This window comes from Xenopus laevis, chromosome 8L (assembly GCF_017654675.1).
Source record: "Xenopus laevis strain J_2021 chromosome 8L, Xenopus_laevis_v10.1, whole genome shotgun sequence".
Classification (NCBI taxonomy): domain Eukaryota; kingdom Metazoa; phylum Chordata; class Amphibia; order Anura; family Pipidae; genus Xenopus; species Xenopus laevis.
Genome location: NC_054385.1, coordinates 76,816,950 through 76,842,056, shown reverse-complemented (window position 1 = coordinate 76,842,056; position 25,107 = coordinate 76,816,950). Strand labels below are relative to the sequence as shown.

General features: G+C 36.0%; 1 protein-coding gene across 3 annotated transcripts; it reads left to right on the top strand.

Annotated features, from left to right (window-relative positions):
- Positions 1-1,055: 1,055 nt before the first annotated feature.
- galc.L (galactosylceramidase L homeolog) lies at positions 1,056-24,549 on the top strand. 3 transcript variants are annotated; one of them, XM_018230389.2, is made up of 17 exons: positions 1,056-1,268; positions 4,029-4,097; positions 4,495-4,558; positions 7,569-7,682; positions 8,136-8,275; positions 8,871-8,909; positions 12,859-12,989; positions 17,020-17,175; positions 18,134-18,258; positions 19,011-19,138; positions 19,492-19,581; positions 19,967-20,056; positions 20,158-20,302; positions 20,897-21,077; positions 21,397-21,560; positions 22,450-22,526; positions 23,461-24,549. In XM_018230389.2, the coding sequence occupies exons 1-17, from the start codon at positions 1,098-1,100 to the stop codon at positions 23,611-23,613; spliced, it is 2,037 nt and encodes a 678-aa protein (XP_018085878.1). In that variant the 5' UTR covers positions 1,056-1,097; the 3' UTR covers positions 23,614-24,549. The 3 variants fall into 3 exon arrangements, with proteins under 3 accessions (XP_018085878.1, XP_018085879.1, XP_041428940.1); XM_018230390.2 differs by lacking the exon at positions 12,859-12,989 and adding an exon at positions 10,077-10,204; XM_041573006.1 differs by having other exon boundaries at positions 1,077-1,140.
- The last annotated feature ends 558 nt before the right edge of the window (positions 24,550-25,107 follow it).

Sequence of the window (25,107 nt, the reverse complement as noted above, 5' to 3'; positions counted from 1 at the left end):
ACATGTACAATGGGCATCAAAAACTGTTTTGTTAAGATGTTTTTTCTTGATACTTAATATGTGTGAGATTAGAAGATGAAGGTAATGTTTTAAAGGTGATTTTTCAGAATTTAGATACATTCGTAACAATTCAAATGTAATTGTAACAATATAAGATAACCGGTCCCTTGGGAAAAGTTAGACTCACAGCTTAAAGGGCAATTCACCTTCAGACAGAAATATGTTCAAACTTTTATAACCTGCGAAATTTTCTAAAATGAACATGGTAATTAGGGGGGTGTGGCCACAAAAATGGGCATGGTCATAAAAAATTTGCCACACTACGCGTAACTTTTTTGTCCCTCTTTTTTTCCAAAATGTTGGGAGGAATGTTAATGACTTTTACTGCTTCTCGCCATTTATGGTTTGCACAGTTTGTACTGAAAAAGAGATATGGAAATCTGTAAACATGCTCTAAAAGGCCCATTTTTTTACACAATTGCTTGTGTCAAAAACGGACGCCGGCGCCGTTTCGCGAATTTTTTGCCGTTTCGCGAATTTCGCGAATATTTTGGCGAAGCAAAACGGCGCAAATTCGCCCATCACTACTAGAGACCAAACATGAAGAAGGCCAAGCAAAGCATCAGTAGGAACATCCCACTTTGTATCAGAATAATTAGATCTCTATAAAAATATGATTTAGGATCTTATACATTTTAATACATTGCAATTTACATTGAATATATTGCACTTCATTCACCAGATTACAAGGTGAGAGCACACACTAAATACATTGATATATAGCAGCTAGGATATATATATATATATATAGATATATATATAGATATAGATATAGATATATATATATATATATATATATATATATATATATATATACATATATATATAAATATATATTTGCCACTCTTTGATAGAAACGATGGCTGGCTTTATATTCATAAAAAAATCTATATAAGCCTTCACATCACTGGAGTGAGCAGCTATGAAAGCCCTGCATTGTCTTTTATCCTGCATCACGTGTTCATAAAAACAAGTGAAATAACAGAATACTTCCTCCTGGGTCACGTGACTCGATCAGGTGACAGATTCAGTCCGTGATGGGGACAGTGCCGGCTGGTTCCAGGAGGGCTCCAGGTTGTGGTGAGGGCATGTTTATTCTCTGCCTGGCGTTGCTGTTGGCCCCAGGAGCCCCGGCGCAGTATTCAGTAGATGATTTCGGAGGGCTTGGCCGCATGTTTGATGGGATCGGAGCAATCAGCGGAGGAGGTGTAAGTGTTTAGTAGCAGGGAGACCAGGAAGCAGAGCAGCCGAACAACTTCAGGGCACTGTCTGGTATGCGGAAGCCTAAACCAAAATGTCACAGCTGAAAATCTAATGTGCATCCTGCCCCCATACTCTTAAAATATCCACATTATTAAGAAAGCTTTATTGGACCTCCCCCACTGCTGGTAACAATTTTCCGAACTCATTCAGGTTCCACCTGCCTCACGTATCTCTTCCTGCTTGACCCTTCAGTTACGGGAGCCCTCTTACTTTTTCCTGACAGGTCCCATCCTCCTCTGTCATCCCTGTAATGTCAGTTATTCTAGCTTTTCTTACTTTTTCCTGACAGGTCCCAGCTTCCCCATTCATCCCTGGCCCCTCCTCTGAGTGATGTCATGCCTCTGCCATCCATCATTATTATGGGCTGCATACTGATTGCTGCTCATTCATCTGCCCTGCTCTCTCATGTTACATACCCTTTCAGCTTTACCTAGTCTTGTGATTTAAACTATATGTAATTCCCTTTGCCCTGCATCTCAGCTAAACCGGATCCTGTAATATCACCCACACTCAATTTTTATATGCATTTAAATCAATATACTTAATAAAGAAATCCCCAAACAACATTCCATGATTATACAGTGCTGGTAGAAAAGACATTGTTCTTCTTAAATCGCAAACTGTCACATTAATCATTAGAAAAACATCTCTATGCTAGCAGCAATGTATGATCATTACATTTGGTATAGAGATAGCTTTATTTTATATATATATATGTGTGTATGTATGTATGTATATATTAATAGACTTAAGGTATGAAGATCCAAATTACGGGTATTTTTCCTACCCTTTTTGGCAAAAAATGTGAAAAAAATACTGGCCTTCCTATATTTTTATATTTATACAGATATGGGATCCGTTATCCATAAACCCGTTACCCAGAAAGCTCCATGTTATGGATAGGCCATCTTCCATAGACTCTGTTTTATCCAATTTATCCAAAATTTTTAAAATGTCATCCTTCTCTGTAATAATAAAACAGTACCTTGCACGTTATCCAAACTAAGATACAATTAATCCTTATTGGAAGCAAAACCAGCATATTGGGTTTATTTTAAAGGGGAACTATTGCGAACATTAAAATTTCATATAAGCTTCTTCATACTGAAATAAGAAATTTTCAATATATAATATATTAAAAATTCTGTACTGTTTCTGAAATAATCAAGTTTATCTTCAGTATCATTCTCTCTGCATCTGTTTCTCTTCATTCTGTCTTCATGCAGCAATTGGTTGTCAGAGTTTTATTGACAGTTAGATCCAATATATCTTATAGGGGGACTTCCTTTCCTAGCAGATGTATTAGAGCTCATTCAAATAACCGACTTCAGCACAAACAAAATCTAACAAAATAACTGACTTTTGCACAAATCCTGCATGTAGAGAAACAGATTTCTGGTGATTTTAATAGAGTGAGCTCTAATACATCTTCTAGGCAAAAGGAAGCCCCCTAAAAGATATATTGGATTCAAAATCAGACTCCCAACTCCTGCATGAAAAGAAAAAGGCGCTGAGAGGTTGAGTGTGAAGAGTAACAAGATATTATTAATATTAGAGAATTTCGTATTTCAATATGATGAAGCTTGTATTAAAGGGGTTGTTCACTTCACTTTTAGTATGATGTAGAGAGTGATATTCTGTGACAATTTGCAATTTGTTTTGCTTTTTTCATTATTTGTGTTTTTTGGATTATTCAGCAGCTCTCCAGTTTGCAATATCAGCAATTTGGTTGCTAGGGTCCACATTAACCTGGCAACCAGGTAATGATTTGAACTAGAGACTGGGATGTAAATACGATAGAGCCTGAATAGAAAGATGAGTAATAAAAAGTATCAATGACAGTACATCTGTAGCCGTACAGAGCATTTGTTTTTAGATGGGGTCTTTTGAAAGCTGGAAAGAGTCAGAAGAAGAATGTGAATAATTCCAAAACAATAAAAAATAAATAATGAAGACCTTTTGACAAGTTGCTTAGAATTGGCCATTCTATAAAATACTAAATGTTAACTTAAAAGGTGAACCACCCCTTTAAATTTTCATTTTCGCGATAATTCCCCTTTAATCATATATTATTTTTTAGTAGACATAGGGTTCAAGCACATGGGCAGATTCGGGGAGATTTAGTCGTTGATTTCCAAAGTCGTCCGAGTGCATTGGCGCTGGTGTTTTGTCATGATAGCAGGCGGCAGGCACGGGGAAGGCAGTTCGGGGAGATTGTCGCCCCGCAGAAGAGGCGATTAGTTGCCAGGCGACTAAAACTCCCCGAATCTGCCGTGTGCTTGAACCCTTAAGGTATGAAGATCAAAATTACATAAAGATCTGTTATCTGGAAAACCCCAGGTCCCAAGCATTCTTGATAACAAGTCTCATACCTGTAATAACATTTGCATCAAGCACCATTTTTGCCAGGTTGGGCTTCCATTAGAGTTGGCACTTTTTTTTCTGGCCTTAACCTGTCCATGACATAGGGGATGGGGAAATCTTTGGGGTGACAGAATTCATTTAAAATTTATCATGAAAGAAAGGCAGAATCTAAATAGCAAGGCATATATTTACTAGTATAGCGTAGGTTGATTGTGTATATCTGTCCCAGATCTTTATTTAGTTTTTCTCAGAAATAGCAGATGTCAGTGTTTTTTTTTGTTTACCACATCCTATTAAATGAGAACAGATCTAACACTTAGATATTGATCTGTTGATTTTAGGCAACATCCCGTCTTCTTGTTAACTACCCAGAACCACAAAGAACTGAGATCCTGGATTATTTGTTCAAGGTAAGATTTCACCATAGCTGTTGGATTGCCTTTAGTTTGTTTTGTGTAACCAAATATTTATCGGTCTAACAAAAGGAGAATTAGTCCCTGTGACTGCTGGGGGGTTTAGGAATGCACATTTTTGCAGATGGGTAATTTTACTGTAGTTTGGAAATTACTATTTATGTTATTTAAAGTGACATAGCTGGGCTGTCTGTTGGGCATCATCATGCTATACTGTCAAAATATATGTTTAGGAAAAAACAAATATTTCTGTATCTTTTTCTTTTATTGTCAGGTGTAATAAAAAAATAGGGCTAGAATAATAATATATTATATTTCAATTATATTCTAATTTGTAGAATGTTACCAAGAACAAATATTTAAAATAAGCCTAATTTTTATACTGTCTTTTCAGCCAAATTTTGGTGCCTCTTTGCACATCTTCAAGGTTGAAATTGGAGGAGATGCACAAACAACAGGTACCATTTAATACATCTTTAATTGTTTTCACTTATCTGAAATAAGTTAGCAACAGGCAGCTATATGGTAATTCATAGTCACAAGGTGTTAATAGGGTTTATATCTTTCTTGTGATTTATAATTAAAATTTCCTGAAAAGTGAAGTGTGTGTGGGATTGATCTATCATGGAATTATAGGCCAAGCGTTCCATCATTAAGTGGGGGTTGTCCAACAACAGCTAGAAAGTCACATGTAGAATGTGTGTCATGCAAGGGATTCATGTAACCTATGAAAAGTGAGCTAGGTTTGAAAGCAGAGTGCTTTTCTACAGGTTTGGACTAAAAATTATGTCTTATACTTGACTGCATTAATCAGTCAGGTCTTGACCCAGAATGCTTTGCATGATTTAATAATGAAAACCAAGACTGGGACAATAGTATCTTGCAAAATAAAGGAAACACTTGAATAAATAAGAGTCATCCATTTTGCTTTTGCTTCTACCCATTTGCTTTTGTATTTGACTAATGAAACTATTAAGAGGTTAATGTATGTTTTCCCTGCAGATCACTGGTGGGGTGGGATGCAAAAGGGGGTGAAGCAGTGACATAAGTGGCTGGAGGCCAAGCAACAGGAAATGTGTGATTATGGGTAATAAGCAGGAATTTAGAGTGGGTTGAAGGCAGCCCTAGTGCTTAATGATAGGTAGTTACACATTTACCAGCAATTACAATGTAATACTGGCTCTGGCCTTGGCTTGTATTTTACCAGCTAGGACTGTAAAATACCACCAGATGGGCACCCTAATCATAATCATGTACCCCATAATCGTAATTCTCAACGCACTGTCTGGAATAATACCCTCATTTTTATAACTGCATGTACACAGAATTCTGTAAACCACGGCAGCCTATGTATTCCATTGTAATAAGCATTAAACATGGCACCAAATGTTAAAAATATAGATAAACCCCACCTTTAAGGTTTCCTGCATTTTACACCAACATTTTGTTTTAAAAAAAGTTTATTTAGATGTTATTAAAATAAATTTCACAGATGATAAAACTGTTTTGAAATACTAACCAGATTTGCACTGGGGCTTACTGCAAATAGTGACTTTCTGTTAGTTCGCACCTCCTACTAATGGCTTCCTGTGGGATGCTGTACGCCAGTGTGTGTAATAGAAAAACATTTAAAGGGGACATTTATGTTACATATATATATTATTACAAATTTTGTACCACCATTGCATGACCTAAATGAACTTCAGGCTGTGCTTTTTTTTTTCTTTTTTTTGTAGAGCTCCTGTGGTCTGATCTACCAGCACTATTCCACTCTCCTGCTCAGGCAGTAAATTAGTAGCCTCAGTAGAGTTTTCAAAATGAGGCTATGTTTCCCCTTTAAGACAGCCATCAAACTAATGAAGTCAGTGCTATGCCCCATGTTTCCCACACGCACACACCATGTAGAAAGAGCTATGTGGGCCACATATTTCATTTGGAGGGGTTGAACTTGATGGACTTTTTTCAACCCAGTTTAACTATGTAAATATTGACCAAGGCTTCCTTCTTACTGCCTCAGAGGAGACATTTTCAGAGAAAGTAAAAATACTCACTATATAGCCCAATACTACTTCTAGAGGCACATTTATCAAAGGTCGAATTTTGAATTCATGTGAGTTTTTTTAAACTCTAATAAATTCTAATATACTCAAAATTTGATTGGGGTTTTTTTAATGAAAGAATCTAAAACTCTAATGAATTTTACTGACTCGAAAACTTGAATCAATTTCTCTATAAAAAAACTTGAATGTCAGGAAGGCTAGTAATATGTCCTAATTGATCCCTGGACCTCTCCCATTGACTAATAGATGAACTCAGGCAGATTTTAGGTGGCGAATAGTCAAATTTTTGAAGGGCCAGAGTTTGATGAATCTCGAAATTTGAATTCAATTTTGAATCGAGTTTGGATAATTTACAATTCGAATTTGACCATAAAAAAATGCAAAAATTAGAACCCTTAAAAAATATGCCCCTAATGTTGGTAAGTAGCTGCCTGATCTTCGTTTCTTATTTAACTTTGCAGAACTAATGGCAAAGGTGTATAAATAAGGGGTACTTTCCAACATGAGGAAAGCACTACTTTATGCATGCTGTACGGTAGTCCTAGTGTTCTGTGTACTAAAAAGTATTAAAAAAAAAAAATGTTACTTGATCATTCTGTAACATTTTCCATATTTACCGTACTCTGCAGCTGGCCAAATTACCAACTAAACTGAAATTTGCATGGTAAAAATACATTGTTGGTTAATAGTACCTTTCGTTCTTACTGGAGACAATGTATGCTCTTCTAAGCACTTTTGCAGTTTACATAAAATACTTTTTTCTAGCTCTAACACAGGGATCCCCAACCTTTTGAACCCGTGAGCAACATTCAGAATTAAAAGGAGTTGGGGAGCAACACTAGCATGAAAAATGTTCCCGGAGTGCCAAATAAGGGCTGTAATTGTAGCCCCTATGTGGATTGTCAACCTAAATTGAGGCTCTGTTTGGCAGTACACCTGGTTTTTATGCAACCAAAACTTGCTCCCAAGCCAGAAATTCAAAAATAAGCTCCTGCTTTGAGGCCACTGGGAGCAACATCCAAGGGGTTGGAAAGCAACATGTTGCTCACGAGCTACTGGTTGGGGATCACTGCTCTAACACTATAAAATAATGAATTTGAAACAACAGCGCCACCTGCAAATTCTTGTGATGTAGTTCTATATAGAAAATTTAGTTTGTCTGGCAGTCCACAATTTATAATCATTTTCCTGTAATATTGTAAAAAGTAACTATTACTGCCCATTCTGTTTATCAGCTTTTATAATAAGTAACAATTATTTATTTACTACACATTTTAAATGTTTCTTTCCAAGTATATTTTACACTTTTTTTTCGTTTTTCCTTTTTGTTTCAAGTTAACTGATGCCAGCTCACGCTTTTTTTCTGATTTTTCTGCTTTGTGCCTAAACATAAAATTCTTCTCCATAGATGGAACAGAGCCATCTCATATGCACTACCCCGATGATCAGAACTACTTCCGAGGTTATGAATGGTGGTTGATGAAAGAGGCAAAGAAGCGAAATCCTGCAATTAAACTCATAGGTAACAGTTTCCAACTGCTGCATTTTGGAGGGTGGACATGGCACTACTAGGGCAATATCAAACATAATATTTCATGTGTTTGTGGCAACATAATTTTGATTAGCCCAAACATGTAGCACCAAACACCAGAAAGCACCCTCTACTGGTTGCTACTAAAATTACCTGAAAGAGCAAGCACCAAAGTATTGGAAAATGGCCTGAACCTTGCTCAGTCTAATTAAGCTATAACATTTGTACAAAACATTGCTTATATTTTTCTTATTTCTTATCACATAGGAAGAAAATCCCTATTTACTGTGTTGTTTTATAAACCTGTAACTAATTATAATGTATGTTTAGGGTCATACCACATCAGCTCTAAAATTAGTAATTGTACACACTTTATATACTTTCACATAGACTTCAGAAACTCTTCTTACTTTTTGTTTTTTTTTATTTTGTTGAACTTCTTAGGTTTACCTTGGGCATTTCCTGGCTGGATCGGTTATGGCAAAAACTGGCCTTATGATTTTCCTGATGTGACGGCTTACTATGTTGTGTCATGGATTATAGGCGCCAAGCAATATCATAATTTAGATATAGACTACATTGGGGTGAGTCTAGAATATTACATTTCACTTGCCACTGATGGGAAAACCTCCATAGTTTTCTGGTTTTATGTTGATTAGCAATACTAAAGCTCTTTAGACATTTCTTTGCTATTTACAATGCCATGCAAATGTATGGTCAAACTCTTGACCAGGGATCTCATGTTACTGAACAACTCTGAACTACAGTAGAACCCCCATTTTATCCTTTTCAGGGAACCAGAAAAAATGGTGTAAAATTTGGGAAAATGTAAAAACAGGGAAATACTTTATGGGAAATTGGGTGAAGTGTGGGCAGGTCAGGGTAGTGACTGGGCGTATTTAGGGTGCCATCAAATTTGTACCTCATATGATAATTAAAATGTTGGGAGTGATGTGCAGAAGCCACCATCTACATGACAAACCAGGGTCCTTTAAAACAAGGCTGATGCTTGTTTTATATTTGTAATGTTTGAATGAAATAATAAAATAATAACTAAAAATTGATTTCACTGTGCAGACTAGAATAAAGCTAACTAAGCTAGTAGCCGATTCTTTCACATTACTCAACAGTAGAATTTAGATATTCTGTATGTACTTATCTTACTTTTTTTTTTTTCAGATTTGGAATGAGAGAGCCTATGACATCAAATACATAAAGGTAAGAACAGTAAGCTTTTGTGTTATTCATTAGCTTTAGTAAAATATAATTTTTTGCTAAACTGCTGAGTTCTGTCTGCTTTGCTTTTCAATGTTCAGTTTTTGGCAATGGAGCATGAATGCACTACAGTAACTAAATAATGGAGGCTAACACTACAATATGGTTGTGACTCCCTGACAGCTAAACAGCTCATTGTACTTCTATACTAGAACTGGAACCCTGAATGTAAAGCAACATTAACACTTTAAAAAACTACAGCATATGGCATTCTCCTGCTGCTAGGAATTCACTTGTTGAGATGGTATTTTATTAAGATGAAATATTAGTCTCATGGGACAATTTGAAGGTTTTTTTTTCTTCATGTAATTGTTTAAGCTGTTGTGTTTCCCTCTTTTGGAAATTTTTATATTGAGCTTTGGCAAAATGCAAAGGCTTATATGTTTAGTAGGACCAATGTATTATTCTGGGAGTGATTCCTTCCCGCTGTTATTTGCCGTTCTATTTGCATTGCCATTGATAACCAATAGACTAATATGATAATGGCTTGTGCTCTTTGGCTAGTTCCTATTATGTGGCTGTAGCACTGTAGCTTTTCTTCCAAATCAGTAAGCACTTGTCAAGTGATTGTTTCCTGGAATCTTGGGCAGCCATTGTCATTTTCTGACTTGTGAATCAAATATTTTATTTTAGTACAGGTAAAGGACCTATTATCTGGAATGCTTGGGACCTAGAGTTTTCAGTATAAGGGATCTTTAGAATCCCCAAGGTAGAATAATTTGCTTTAAATGCACTCTTATAGAAATGCACTCTTATAGAAAATGGTTTCCTGGTAAAGGATTGCCTACCTGGATACATGTACTTACAAAATCATGTTTTCTGACCAATTTGTTGTTCTTACAAAGCGGATCTATCCCTACACCAAATTATATTTGACCTAGGGTGCTAATATTGTTTCTGCATTTGCTGTAGCTGATGCCTCCACATCTTTAAATTAAAACTTATTTTATTTCCAAAGTCCCTGCCAAAATACCAATCATTTAAGAGTTTTGCTGATTTTTGCATTCTGTTTGAATGAGTTCAGTTTGCAATTTATTTTTCCAGTTTGGAATTTAACTTTGGTTTTTGAAGTCTATCAATAATTGCCAGTCTTTAACATCTGTTACAAAGGTTCTGCGGCATACTTTGGACAGGCTGGGTTTAACGAACGTTGGCATCATCGCTGCCGATGGAGACTGGGGGATTGCGCATGACGTGCTAATTGATCCTTATCTTAATGAGGCTGTACAGGTCATAGGGTAAGTTATATTTGTAGGATAGATCTTGAGGTGCTTTTTACATATCCTATCCATGGTGGTAACATTCTGTAAATTAGTCTCTTGGTCTACAACATGGCATGTGTTCAGCTACTCTATGCCCTCCTACTCTGCTTTGAAACTTGTGCTGTAGGCTGCATGATTTCAGTTGGGAACCTATCCTGGTATTTTTCTTTTGTCTGGTTTGGCCATTCTTTTTTTCTCTGGGCTAACTGGTTACAGCGACAGTATTCTTAATTTCAGTTTTGGTTTGGCTAAAATGCTCTTGTTTTCATTTCTTTTTCTTTTTTAAAGAAATAAATACATTTTGTGGTAACAATATCAAAATATGATTTTTTTTTAAATTGTATTTTTTCTAAATTATGAGAGACTTTGGAGTACCACTGGAAATTCTGTTAATTACTGTGATTTACCACATTAAATGTCCTTGGCGATTTTGCCTTAAATTAATCAAAATATTTCACAATTTGAATCCCTTTGTCATGGCAATACAGTGGAAAGGCCCACTCTGGAGCCATGGCAAGGTTAGCAGTAAAAATGTATTTTGTTTAAAGAGATGATTAGTTTAAGGCAAAGTTGCCTTTCTTGATTAGTGACATACACAAAATCCATACATGTTTTAGCTTTCCGTTCTTCCAAAAAAAAAAAAAAAAAGGTGTGGGAGCGATACAGGTGAAGAAGCAACAAGCTGTTTTAACAAATCCATAATTTTGTCCGTTCGTCTATCTGATATAAACACTAATTATAGACTTTCCTATGTTAGTTTTGAACTTCTTGATGGATACACAATCACATGCACTGATATATTTACTTACTTACTTAGTACTTACTGTGGCATCCTCGTTTAGTGTACAGGAGCATTTATTATATCTACCCTTTACTCTCATTTGAAGATTGAAACTTCTAACTGGTATAGTACTTGGTTTAAAAACATATATTACTGGATTATCTCAAGTGTAAATGACTTTACAAAAACAGCCGGAAAGGCTTTGAATGTCAACAGAAATTGTGGGCCTCGTTTACAAAACATTAGAGAAAGTGTGAAATCACGCTGTTTTTGCATTTTGCTCCTTGCCCTGTGTGTTGCACCCTTAGCATAAGATTTTGTGCTTTTTGTAGCCTTACTTTTTTTTGTTCAGCTTTGCCTGCATTTGGCAGCACTGCATTTGTAAAAGGGGGAGAGATGGGCACCACATTGGGTGTCACTCATTTTGAGTGGCATACAGTATGCACAACATTGGAAATGCAAGAGGAGACAAGGTGACGGGGGGCCCTGCCATAGGGTCCCGTGATCATGTTTGAGCTTCGCTTTCCACTTTGCAGCAGATTAAAAACTCAGCACAAAGTACAGAAAGCACCTTGCACCTACTAGTGATATGTATGCAAATTCATCGTGCATGGACCCTATTGGGTGCTCCAGCACTTGCTTCCGTTTTCTGCCATGTTTTACCTACTTTCCTGCTTCCTTGTGTGCAATATTTCTGTGTTAGTCTGCAAGCATGTAGCTTTGTCTGTTGCATTCAGCAATATCATTGTTTTCCAGGCAAATAAAAAAAATACACTGACAATTACTGTAAAAAAATAATGTCAAATAGCTTAATATGTACACAAATTAATAACATGATATGTGTGCAGGTCTTGGCCCATTTGTATGTGTGTGTGTTTAATCTGAAGAAAACAGGATCCTGATCAAACATTGAACATTGATAAACTGTATACTGTATATAAATTCAACTCATTTCTTATTTCCCTGCATTTTATGCCTATAACTCTTCCTTCAATGAAAACTGATTTATTACTAAATGCACATTCGTAAGAAAACATATTCCAGCATATTTGTCATTACTTAAAATCTTGTCACTTGTTTACAAATTGCTTTTAAACTGTTAGGAAATAGATAAACTAGATTATAGTTAGTAAATAAGTCATTTCTTATCTGTTGTTATATTTTATTTTTTAATATGGGTTGGGAATGTTTCAGTGGCCTTATATATGTTGTTGCCTAGTATAACCCCTATTGCATGGAAGCCATTTAGTAGAAAATAGATTACTATGGATAGTCATACTTAGAAACACTGCATTTAATAATTATCAAACTGAGTCACATTAAAAGTATGACTCACAGGTGTGAATTTTGCCTAAAAACATTTCACCCACCTTTTTAGGTTATTGTGGAACCTTTGTGCCATAATATAGGAGTGTTTTAAATGTTGCCCCATGATTGCTGGGATATGGAAATATTTTGAAAATGTACAAACAATATTAACCATCTTGGGGAAAAAAGTTTCTGTACACATGTACAGTATAGATGAATGTCACTTTTCTGTTTTTTTTTATTTTTATTATTTGGAAGATTCTAAATTTAGAGAGAACTTCACGCATCATCTGAACAAATGGCATGCTATTTAGTTATTTATGTGGCTGGACAAATGTGAAAATATATAATTTAATGAGAATTTTCCTGTACAGCATCTCTCATCACATCTTCTTTGTCACTGCATTATTATATCGAACCCAATCTTTTGTTTGCTGATGTGCGGGCATGTAAATAAATCTTGCAAAGACAATGCTAAAAATCTGATTTTTAAAAAGAATCTCTTTCTTCTCTTCTTGAATGCCTGGGCCTGCCTTTAAAGCTTTTGCGCTACACGTTGGATAAAAACAATTTGGAGCATGTGGGGATCATAGCCAGCGATAACCTATGGCAACCCATCGCCTTTCATATGCTGCAGGATCCTGAGCTGTTCAGGGTGGTCGATGTTATAGGGTATGGCCTTCTGTCATGGTTTCCTAACAATGTGTGCTGAGTTGTGCCAGAGTGAAAGGGTAAACTAACAACCCGTGGAAATAGTTGCTTTTGTCTATGTAGCTTAATCTTCTGCTTGCAGAATCTGTAATCTATTCTTTTTGAAACATCAATGCAATGTGATAGTTATTTTGCTTAGTGGAGAAAATTAAAGGTAATCTATATTTGTGAATATTTCGTGCATCTTTTATCACACAACATAGCCCATATTTATTAATTAAACCCTTAAAATTAAAATGGCTAGAAATATTGTATATACAGACATTTTCTCACCAGCTTAAAGGTTTGGCGTCTCTATAGTAATCATCCAGATCTTCAAAGTTGTCACAGGAGCTCCCCTGCTATTCAGAAGGTTTAATAGATGTACATAATACAGGTATGGGTTAAGTTATCCAGAAACCTAATATCCAAATGCACGAAATTATGGGACAGCCATCTCCCAAATTAAACAGGAACATAGTTGAACATGACTGCGCTGCAGGAATCCATATTGGTGGCAAAAATATCCTATTTCGGTTTTTAATTTTTAAATGTTTTTTTTTGTTGGTTTTTTTAAGTATGGTGATCCACATAACGGGGAAAAAAAACTTATCCTGAAAATCTCAGGTCCCAAGCATTCTGGATAACAGATCTCATACCTCTAGTTAGAAAAACATAACTTATTTGATTTTTGATCAGATTATCAGTGCACGGTTTAGGGATGTGGGTGGGGATTGTATAACGGTTATCTAATTATCTGCCTCAAAATGCCACACATGGAGTAACTTCAGTCTCAAACTATAAAAAAGGGATTTTTAATTATGTTTGGTTTTATGGAAGTGAGCTATCCCTTTAGAAAAGTCATTTGGGGAATGCTGATTATACTTGGTATGTTTGTGTGGATCAGAAGCTATCATGATATTTTAAGAAGTAGGTATGTTTTCTTTATATATATATATATATATATATATATATATATATATATATATATATATATATATATATATATATATATATATATATATATATATATATATATATATATATATATATATGTTGGAAGGATCAGCACACTCCATTTTGCGATGAACAAAGTGTTTTTTATTAAACACACATAACTCCAACGTTTCGGTTCCGCCTGGGAACCTTTATCAAGGAGGTTCCCAGGCGGAACCGAAACGTTGGAGTTATGTGTGTTTAATAAAAAACACTTTGTTCATCGCAAAATGGAGTGTGCTGATCCTTCCAACCTTTATCTATGATTTATTGATCGTGCACCTCGAACTCACAAGCTAAGGAGTGCGGACACCACAGACAATTTTATATATATATATATATATATATATATATATAGGTAGTCTTCACTGTAAAAAATAGTATAATAGAGGTATGTGGGTATGTATGTTACGCAGTTACAGAAATACTACATGAAGCCAATTAATTGAAAGGCGAGAGACACTTATTTTATTCAATCTACTGACTGTATCATAGGTTTTTGAGGCCTAGGACCTTATTTAATATTATTGGGCATAGTGTAAGGTCTATTTACATTAAGTAACTGCACCTAAGTTTAATTGCACATGTTGCATAATTGTTATTGTGAATCAAATGCAAGGTGCAGCATGCAGAGATACAAGGGGTCCCTGTACTTTATAACATGTTGTTGGCTGGGTGTCATGTACCAGGATCCACAAAAAGGGTCGTCAAACTTTACACCCATGCCTCTCCTATGTGATGCCCATTTTTTCACAGGTGCTTCTTGTGTTCGGTTGTGCCATTAACTATTCTGGTGATTAGTTAGAAATATATGCTTAATTGTGGGGTGACTGTGGCAAAGTTCACCAATTTATTTGAACTAGTATCTCCTAAAGGATGACTATTTTGTATTTAGAATTATCCAATGGCAAGCAATACTAGGAAAGAAATATTTTTATGAAAATGATTTCTTTAGATGAGGCAGTGTTTTACATATGCAATATATTTTTATAGAGACCTTCGGTTATAGGGATGTTCAGGAATGTACTGGTGAGCTTAGCAACACCAAAGGCATGGACAACCATGGAAGACAGCTGTATGGACGGTGGCAAAATTATTTCCATAAACAAAACAAACCTCTTTACAATGTCTAACCATGAACATTATCCATGAGGTAGGTGTATCACTGTCAAAGTCTTCAATCAAGAGAAGATTTCATAAATGTAAATACACAAGATTTACCACAAGGTGCAAACCACTGGTAAGACCTAAGGAAAGAAAGGCCTGATTATACTTTGCCAGAAAATATCTAGCAATGCCTGTCCAGCTCAGGAACAATACTTTATGGACAGAAGCTCAGCATGTATCAGACTGATAAGACGAGTATGGAGAAGGGAAGATGAATAGGTTTATACTATCTGCTCAGTTTCAACCAAATGCTGCAAAAACTGTACATTTTCACAGTACAGATGGGCTGACTCAAAACACACTGCAGTTTGGAAGTCAAAGAAGGAAAATATTCTTCAATGACTAAGTCAGCCGCCTGACCTCAACCCAACTGAACATGTATGTTACTTGCTGAAGGTGAAACTGAAGGCCGAAATCAAGAAACAAGCAGTAACTGGAGAGAGACACAAAACGTCATTAGGGAGGATACACAGTATTTGGTGGTGTTAGTGGGTCCCAGACTTCAGGCATTTACTGACTGCAAAGATTTTTTTTAACAAAGTATTGAAAATAATTGTTATATTAAGAATTGTTAGTTTGTGTAAGAACTTTTGAGCTCTTGAAAAGGAAATTAATTCCTAAATGGCTCATCCAATATTTTTATTAAACCCTTATATTTGACCGGAAAGTCTACACTTCAATCACATTCGATTGCTTCATTTCAAATCCATGGTGGTGGCATACAGAGCCAGAATGAGGAAAAAAATGTGTCACTGTTAAAATATTTATGGACTTAACTGTAAAATGGTATTACATTTAATACGTTTTTGAATGGTTCTGAAATTCTACTTTTCACACTACAGTAGCATGACAGCTTCTATTTTTTATTGTTAAATGAAAAGAACATAGTTTTAACTGAAACGCAGCTTTTTATACAGTGTGAAATCAAATCAACCGTTTGACATTGCCCTTTGTAGAGATCTGGATGAAAAAAACAGAGCAAACCACAGTATCGTAAAATTTTTATGTTTATAAAAATAAAAAATGTCAGTGCTGTTCGGCACATGTTAAATATTATATAGTATTCTGATATATAAATTATAGTAAGAGAAATAAATAAAAGGGGTAGTTAAATTAACTTTTAGTATGATTTATTCTGAGACCATTTGCAATTGTTTTTTTTTTTTTGTTTTGTTTTTTTAATCAGCTTTCTGTTCAGCAGCTCTCCAGTTTGGGTTTCCAGTAGCTATCTGGTTGCTAGGGTCCAGTTTACCCTATTTACCAGGCAGTGGTGTGAATTAAATAGTTGAATATAAATAGGAGAGGGCATCATTAGAAGATTAGTTATAAAAAGTAACAATGATAATAAACTTCTATACAGAGCAATAGTTTTTGGCTGCCTGGGTGAGTGACCCCCATTTAATAACTGAAAAGAGGCAGACGAAAAAGGCAAATAATAAAAAAAAATTAATGATGAGCAATTTAAATGTTTCTGAGAACTAGCAATTCTAAAACATATTAAAAGTTATCTTATATGGGAGTGATCCCTTTAAATAGGAATGCTTTATGGGTATTTAGGGTTATGCAACACAGAAGACATATTTCAGCTGGTGAAGATATTCATTTATCTTCTGCTGCACCCTCCCACTTACTGCAATGTGAAATGTATGAAAATGCTGCTGCTCTAGTTTTAATCACTAAAATGCTCTCCTGAACTCTAGTATAATAGATTATTTATGAAAAAGAGGCAAAAAAAAATACTTTTTTTTTTTCTACTACAACAGCTTTAGAAAGAGCTTTTCAGTTCATAAAATAAGATAAATCTCCCCAATATATGTTAATCTGTCTTTTTTTTCCACTTCAAATGCAGTGCTCACTATCCTGGAACCCATGCAGCACAAGATGCTATTCAGACAGGAAAGACGCTCTGGGCCTCTGAAGATTACAGCACTTACAATGATGAGGTTGGTGGAGGTTGCTGGGCTCGGATTCTGAACCAAAACTATGTGAATGGAAACATGACTTCGTGAGTAAAGCAACCTAAGTGTCTTTTAATAATTGCCACAGTACAATGCAGGCATGCCAACTGCCCGTCCAATGTATTTTCTTTTTAAAATATTTTTTGAACTAATGAAAACAGACACTGAGAGATACAGTATGTACAAACAAATTCTGAGAATTTTCTTTACAGATCATAAACTTCTTCATTCTTTGTGTTTTAAGGGGGCTTGCTGATATAACATAGGGCAATGACACATGGGACAATTCCAAAGATTTTGTTTGCGCAGCAATTCGTATCTGCACAAAGATTAATTCCATATATTCAGTACCCATGTAGCAATTTGGGGCTGAAGGTTTTTAAATGGGAAATTACTGTAAAAGGAAGCAAGCACTGTAGCCGTTGGCACAGCTCCGCTCTGTATATAGGTTTTTTTTAGACCAATAGAAGACATTTGATATACAACGTGCCTTTATAGTACCCCAGGGCAAATACTATGTATCATACCCCAGAATGCAAGGACAAATATAATACTCAAGAACACATGCCAATTTCACTTATACTGCCCCCAGAACACATGGCAGGAAAATGTAGTGCTTGTTCCATGTAAAACATATGACAAGATAGAAATGTACCGATTTTGATTTAAACCACATTGACGGATCAACGAATTGCCGGTTTCTTTCATAATAACCCCAGATCACATCAAAGCTTCCTGCTTATCATATAGGATCCCATCCCTAGGCTCCTCCGAGTGGGTCCTGTCTACCTACACAGCAGTGTGCTGTGCTGTTTCATTTGTGCTCATGGTAGGATGCAAGCTGAAAATAAAAAAAAAAACAAGACTTTCATAAAACCTTTGGACTGATATTTTTCACAACATATACATATACAGTACATCTAGACAAATAGAGTACTTGGTTGATGCAGAGTAAGGGTCATTTTATTCTGAGTTTCATGAATATGTTGCCTTCCGTTGATCTAGGACTATATCTTGGAATATGGTGGCGAGTTACTATGAACAATTACCTTTTGGTTTGGAAGGGCTGATGACAGCCAAGGAGCCATGGAGTGGAAATTATGTGGTATCAACACCCATATGGATTACTGGTAATTTACAGACTGATATCAAGATCTTTTCTTCTAAAATGGGTTTAACACACAGTTAGAAGCAAACTGATAGACACACTCTTCAGGATAATGAAAGGAGTGGTTTACAGAAACTCTATTGAAGAGAAGTTTCCTAACTTAAATTGAGCAGAAAGCCTACAAATTGCTATAGTAACTGGAATGCTGAGGTCAGTTAGATGCCTGTCTCTTTAGGGTAAGGTCACACTGGGAGATTCAGGGAGATTTAGTCGCCCAGCGACTAATCGCCTCTTCTTTGGGGCAAGTAATCCCCCCGAACTGCTTCCCCTTGTCTTCCGCCTGCTGCAATGAAAAACGCCTGCAGCATGGCACTCGTGACGCTTCGTTTTCCTAAGTTGCCTCACGAGGAAACTTTGGACGACTTCAGTGTGACCTTACACTTGGGGAAGCCTCCCAGTCTGAAACCAGAACTGACAATAATAATGCTATTAATACGTATTCAATTGGTCTTTATATCTGATAAATACTTCAGTAATCCTTTGCCCACCAGCTGATTTTGATCCAACGATTGCAACTTAATTATGAAATAAAGGGAACTGTTATTGCTATAAACATGCACCCAAATGGTTATGAATTCTGTGTGTGAGTTATGCATTGCAAATATAATACGTGTTTCCCCATAGAATCCCTATTACAGTTTTTTGTATTGTTATAATGCTGACAGTGCACCACCAAAAGTTTTCACTTTTTTTCCTCTCTGTGTTTTTTACAAGCACACACTACCCAGTTCACACAGCCAGGCTGGTACTATCTTAGAACGGTTGGGCATTTAGACAAAGGTGGAAGCTATGTAGCACTGACTGACCGGCTGGGAAACCTAACCGTTATCATCGAGACCATGGTGAGATTGTTCATTTTTAATTGCAGTCATTTGTCAAAAGATCAAAGACATAATTTTCCCCCCATAACAACCGATCTGATTTTTAAAAAAATGTGCTTAGTTTAAGACTGGAGTAAAATAACGCACATTAGAATTTTTTTTTTTTTTTACAGGTATGCATTTCTCTTTTTTTTTATATCTAGCTAACAGTGAAGATCTTCAAGTAATGTGTTAATGCATTATTAGTATGATAATATCATAAAAGATAGGTTATCAAAGAGAGCATGAATGTTCTAAATTGTATGTCAACTTGGTATGTTTGGATAGTTTGGTTCTTAACCTTGAATAATCCTGAATGTTACTTGTCTTTACAGTCACATAACAACTCTATCTGCATCCGTCCTCCACTGCCAGAGTATAATGTTTCAGCTCAGAATGCTACGTTCTACCTTCAAGGCTCCTTTGTGAGTATTGATTGTTTGGCGCATAGCTTGATACATCAACAGATGATAAAATGAAATTGATTGGGCATTATCTGGATTGCAGCATGCTGTTGGTAATAACAAATACAGGTTATCAGTGCTCCAGACAAAGAAAAAACACTTTTAAGATAGCTGTGATGTTTGTCCATAAAGAAACAAATTTGAATTCTGGAAAGTTGGCATCAAACGTTGAACTGTGGTTTTCTTTTTTGTCCTCTGAGAATGTAGTTCTTTGGAGGCTGTGGTACTTTAAATATAATCACTGCTTTTGGTAAATTATGTAGCAAAGTGTTACTGGTCTTGATTGTTGTTACTTTGAATCTGAGTAAACAAGACATGAAAACTTTATTTTTTTTTTTTTTGTTAGCAAAACCTGCAAGAACTGCAGGTTTGGTATTCAAATCTGGACATCAACAACACCAAACCTGTCACGTTCAAAAAGCTGACTCCAGTAAAGGTAACCCTTTTTCAGTTTTATAGATTGTGATTTCTGTATTGGATGGTTAAAGGTGCCCTGGGATAACATCATATTATATATCTGTTTTTTACATTGTTTAGGTACAAAATGGTTCTTTCACACTGCAGCTGGGGGTAAATGAAGTTTACACAGTAACAACCCTGTTGACTGGACAGAAGGGTTCATTCCCTGATCCACCCAAATCCAAACCTTTCCCTCTAAAATACAAGGATGACTTCAGTGTCAGTAAGTTAGCAGCACTCTTCTTTCCCTTTAAATTGAATTTATAATGCTGCGGGATTTATATGGCTTCAAATATGGCATGTATGGTAAACTTGAGGGACATTTTATTTTTGCAAAAATAGACAAAAAATAAACCTGCAAGAAAATGACCATAATCCTGAGGTAGTGAATAATAAGGAAATACAGAAACTGTACTATACATTTGCGTATATGGGCAGCTTCAGTCACACCTTACCTTATGTGTAACGGGATACAGTCCAACTCCCAGAAGGGAAAGGTGGTAGTGTTGAAATTGGTTAAAAGCACTAACATGCACTTCCCTTCTGGGCCATTTTTGCAATGAGGTTTGGTTTACCCCAGGTATTTTTTTTTATTTTTTTTTTTGTGGGCAGCATATAGCCATCCATGTTAACTTTTATGGAATACATTTCTGATTTGCTTTAACTATAAACAAGTACCAAGCTGTCTATTTACTCCACTTTGGTCATCCACACATGGCAATATTGAACAAATATTGGCTGTGGAACAGTTAATGGGATATCTTTTTTTTTTTTTTTTAGCTTTAGGATTTTAATGGTTCTGCTTTATCTTTTACAGGAAACCCTCCTTTTTCAGAGGCCCCTTATTTTGCAGACCAGTCTGGTGTATTTGAATATTTCACAAATACCTCTGACCCAGGTGATCATGTCTTCACCTTTCGCCAAGTTCTTACTCAGCGCCCAATCACTTGGGCATCAGATGCTAACCAAGCCATTAGTGTGATTGGTAACTACCAATGGTGAGTGACAATTGTCACCCTGCAGACTTTGAACTTAAAAGTTGTTTTTATTTAATTTAATAAGGTTTGTATCCTGAGCTGTTTTTGTAATATATTAATGGGAGGTTTACAGATATTTTACAGTTATACTCTCTCTCTACCTTCAAGAGATAATCAGAGATAACATACTTTATTTTCCCCAATAGTATTACATGTTTTATATAGCACTGCTACCCTTGCTCTAATCTTGAGTTTTCACATTTTTATAGTGGGTGCATGTAGCACAAGAAAGACATTTAACATAACGTTTTGTTGTAGCTAATACAGTTCTTGATTTCAGGTCCAATATTACAGTGACATGTGACATCTACATTGAGACTGTGGAAACTGGAGGGGTGTTTGTTGCTGCTAGAGTTGATCAGGGAGGCTCACCAACTGACAGGGCAAAGGGTATATTTTTCTGGGTGTTTGCCGATGGCACCTATAAAGTCACTGGGGATTTAAGTAAGTACTTGATAAATACTTCATACTGATTAATACTTTTGTTGGTTGGCAAGCAACTTGCTGGCTATAAGCAGAGCAATATGGTTGGGCAACTTGACCAGTCTCGGCCACTGTTTTCTGCAAGTGGGGCTCTGGAAGCAATTTTGATAGCACTGCAATTCCACAGTCTGCCTGTGTAAGCTTTAAGATCCAGTGAACCAGTACCTACCATCCGCGCTTAAATGTGTAAAAAAAAAAAAAAGTGGTGTGCAGCATCCACTGTATTTAATATTGAGGTGCTCGGAGTCCCCTTTAGCAAGCCACTGTTTGTTCAAGAGAGAGAGAGAGAGACCAAAAAGTCCAGACAATTTGCTTGTTTGTCAAGAAAAAACTTTTATCAAGGAAGTAAAAAGTGCAATGTTTTGAAGCTCCCGCTTCTTTATCAAGCAATAAAGTGGGTTATTAGAGAGAGAGAGAGAGAGAATCCTAAAACTCATTGCTTATACTTTGCCTGATGTGAAGATTTTCTGAAAATGTTAGCAACATTTATTCACAGGCTTCTATACAACTATTCACAGGGAACAAAACCCTTCCTTAGGTACACAGTGGTATAATATAGTATAGACGCCTAACATCTGTGCCTACAGGTCTATCACTGCAATACTGCTATATACTTGCATACTGGAAATGTAGTTAAAAATACTAGTGTTACATTTCTGTGCATTATTCTTTCATGCCCATCTCCCCCCCATACGTCTAATTTTGAAGCACCCAAATACACCTGGTTAAAACTGTTTAAGAATCTGCTGCTGCTGACTGTTAGATGCGTATACTAATTGGCTTTTTAGGTAATGAGCAGGTGGATATGGTATATTCATTTCAAATGAATAATATGAAGTTTCTTTCACAGTTGGGGAAATAGTTCTGTGCAAGGGGCTGGCAGGTGTTCGTGCTAGAAGCTGGCATACACTGACCCTTCATGTTGATGTAAGTAGGAGATAAAGAAGGTGGATGGAATTTGCTGAAGTAAATAAACTGTTATTTAAACTATAGAATTTAGACTATAACATTCAGTTTTTTAATTTTGCTGTATTTTGCATAGATTTTCCTTTTTTTCCACCCCGTTAGAAATTTGCACTAAATATGACACAATTATCATTACACAAAACAACATTGAGGGAAAAGTGTGAATGTATTGATGTTTACAAAAGTATAGTAAAATCCTGACAGTAATAAAGTATTATTAGTGAAGTAAGTCGTAGGATCTTTCATTCTCCAAAGTAATTTCACACCCCACCCTAGCATCACAGAAAAATAAAGAATAAATGTTGGCTCCTGGAAAGCAAATGCTGATCCGCACTTAAAGGAGAAGGAAAGGTTAAAACTAAGTAAGCCTTATCAGAAAGGTCCACCTAAATATACCAGTAAACCCTCAAAGTAATGCTGCTCTGAGTCCTCTGTCAAAAGAAACACCACATTTCTTTCCTTCTATTGTGTCCTCATGGGCTTCTGTATCAGACTTCCTGTTTTCAGTTTAAACCTCATTGCCCTGGGCAAGAGCATGCTCAGTTTGCTCCTCTTCCCCCCTCCTCCCTTCTCTACTGTAATCTGAGCCCAGAGCAGGGAGAGACTCAGGCAGGAAGTGATGTCACACCACATTAATACTGCAGCTCCTATCCTAAACAAACAGAGAGTTTCTAGAGCTTTTTACTCAGGTATGGTAAAACATTCTACAGAATAAATATAGCATTCTAGCTTGCACTATTGCAGCTAATCTATTGGCAATAAAATGCCTCTGTAGCTTTCCTTCTCCTTTAACATAACAATTTATTGCCCAGTTCTTTAACCTTACAGCTTAAGTAGTTTAGTGTTGGGCCCAAATATTTTTTACAGAGTAACTTTATGGTGTGCTATTTTGCAGGGTACTAATGCATCTGGACTGCTAAATGGAAGTCCCTTGTGGAAAGAAGTTGTGACTGGAGGACCTTTGCATGGCTGGGCTGCCATTGGGACAAGCTCCTTTGAATTTACACAGTTTGATAACTTTATGATTGAGGCCAAAGATCCTGAATGAGCCACATACCAAGTGCCTTATAAGTCCTCTCTACTGACACAACGTATTCAAGCAATGAATGTTAACTGGGGATATGCAGAAAAATATTTTTCTAACGCACCAGATTTTAGAAGCATTTCCTAAAAAAATGCTGCTTGCACTGAATGATACAGCCCTTTCACTTATTTTCATTGGTATTTAAACAATGTATTTTAACCCCTTAAGGAGGTAAATTATTTTGTCTATAAAAAACGGGTACTTAGGAGATTAATTCATAGTTGAAATTGCAAAAATTTCTGGACAACGATGGCTTTAAGTTCTTATCTGGATTCAAGGGCTTTTTTTTCTACTGGCACAGGATAAAAAGGTTTTCACCTACTTTACTGAAACAGGACAGCCTGGTTTGTCAGTAAAAAAGTAAATAAATTGTTCATGCTTTTATAACTTACTATATGTGGGTTTTTCAGTGCCTAAACATTATTACCATTGTTACCTGCAGTAAATGCAGCGAGTCATTGTATCTTTGTAGGTATGTTTCTTGTATAGACACATCTTTGCAAATTAAATGTGTAAACTCACAGCTCCCATATTTGCTAGTATTAGAAAATGATTTTCTGGAATGCTTACCCTTTGGGAGTAATTTTGGGCTTTTGGCAAAGATACAGCAGACAGGCAACACTGTTTATATCAGAGCTATCTTAGTGCCAGGAAGGTTGGATGAGATTGTATCTTGGACATTACTGTAGTATGTTTAACTAAAGCATCTGTTTTACAGTAAATAATATACCACTTAATGGTGGCCAGTGCCACAGTCCACAGAATAGTCACTCCAGCATCTCTCTTTTCCTGTTAGAGAAGACAGAAAGTATAAAGCTCTTTCTGCATATTTGATTGACTATAATTTTATTCTAGTCCTACGATCTTAAAAATAATCATTTAATAAATGCAGTGACCTTACCATTTATGTAATCCATACTTGGGAACACTTTGTTTAATATTATTGACTTTGTTCTAAGTTTTTTTTTCTAGAGAAACACTTGGTATGTGTAACTAAAGTACAATTGCCTTAAAATGCTGCATGATCATGTTACAGTCCTTAACAACAGCAGTTTTTTTTATAAAGGGTCATCCAGCCACCAAACCTCATATCATCAGTGTAAGATGCTGGAAATGGTAGTTTAACTACACCACAAGTTGAGTCAACTGAGTCACATTAGATGTAAAAAAAAAGCCATTAGCCTGCATTTTATAGATGTGCTTATATGAGATAAAGAACTCCTGTACACATTTCCTTAAAAACTGTACTTATTATGGTAAGGTATGGAGGTATTGGTACTGGAGTAGGAATATGATGTAATTGGCATTGCTGATACATTTGCTGAGTAAAATGACTGGGCAGTAAATATAGAGGGTTATACCTTGGTTCAGAGGGAAAAGAAGAAGGGTATGACCTAATATAAGGAATAAATGATGGTTGACCTTTTCACAGATTGGAAAGCATTTAGCAAAGTAATT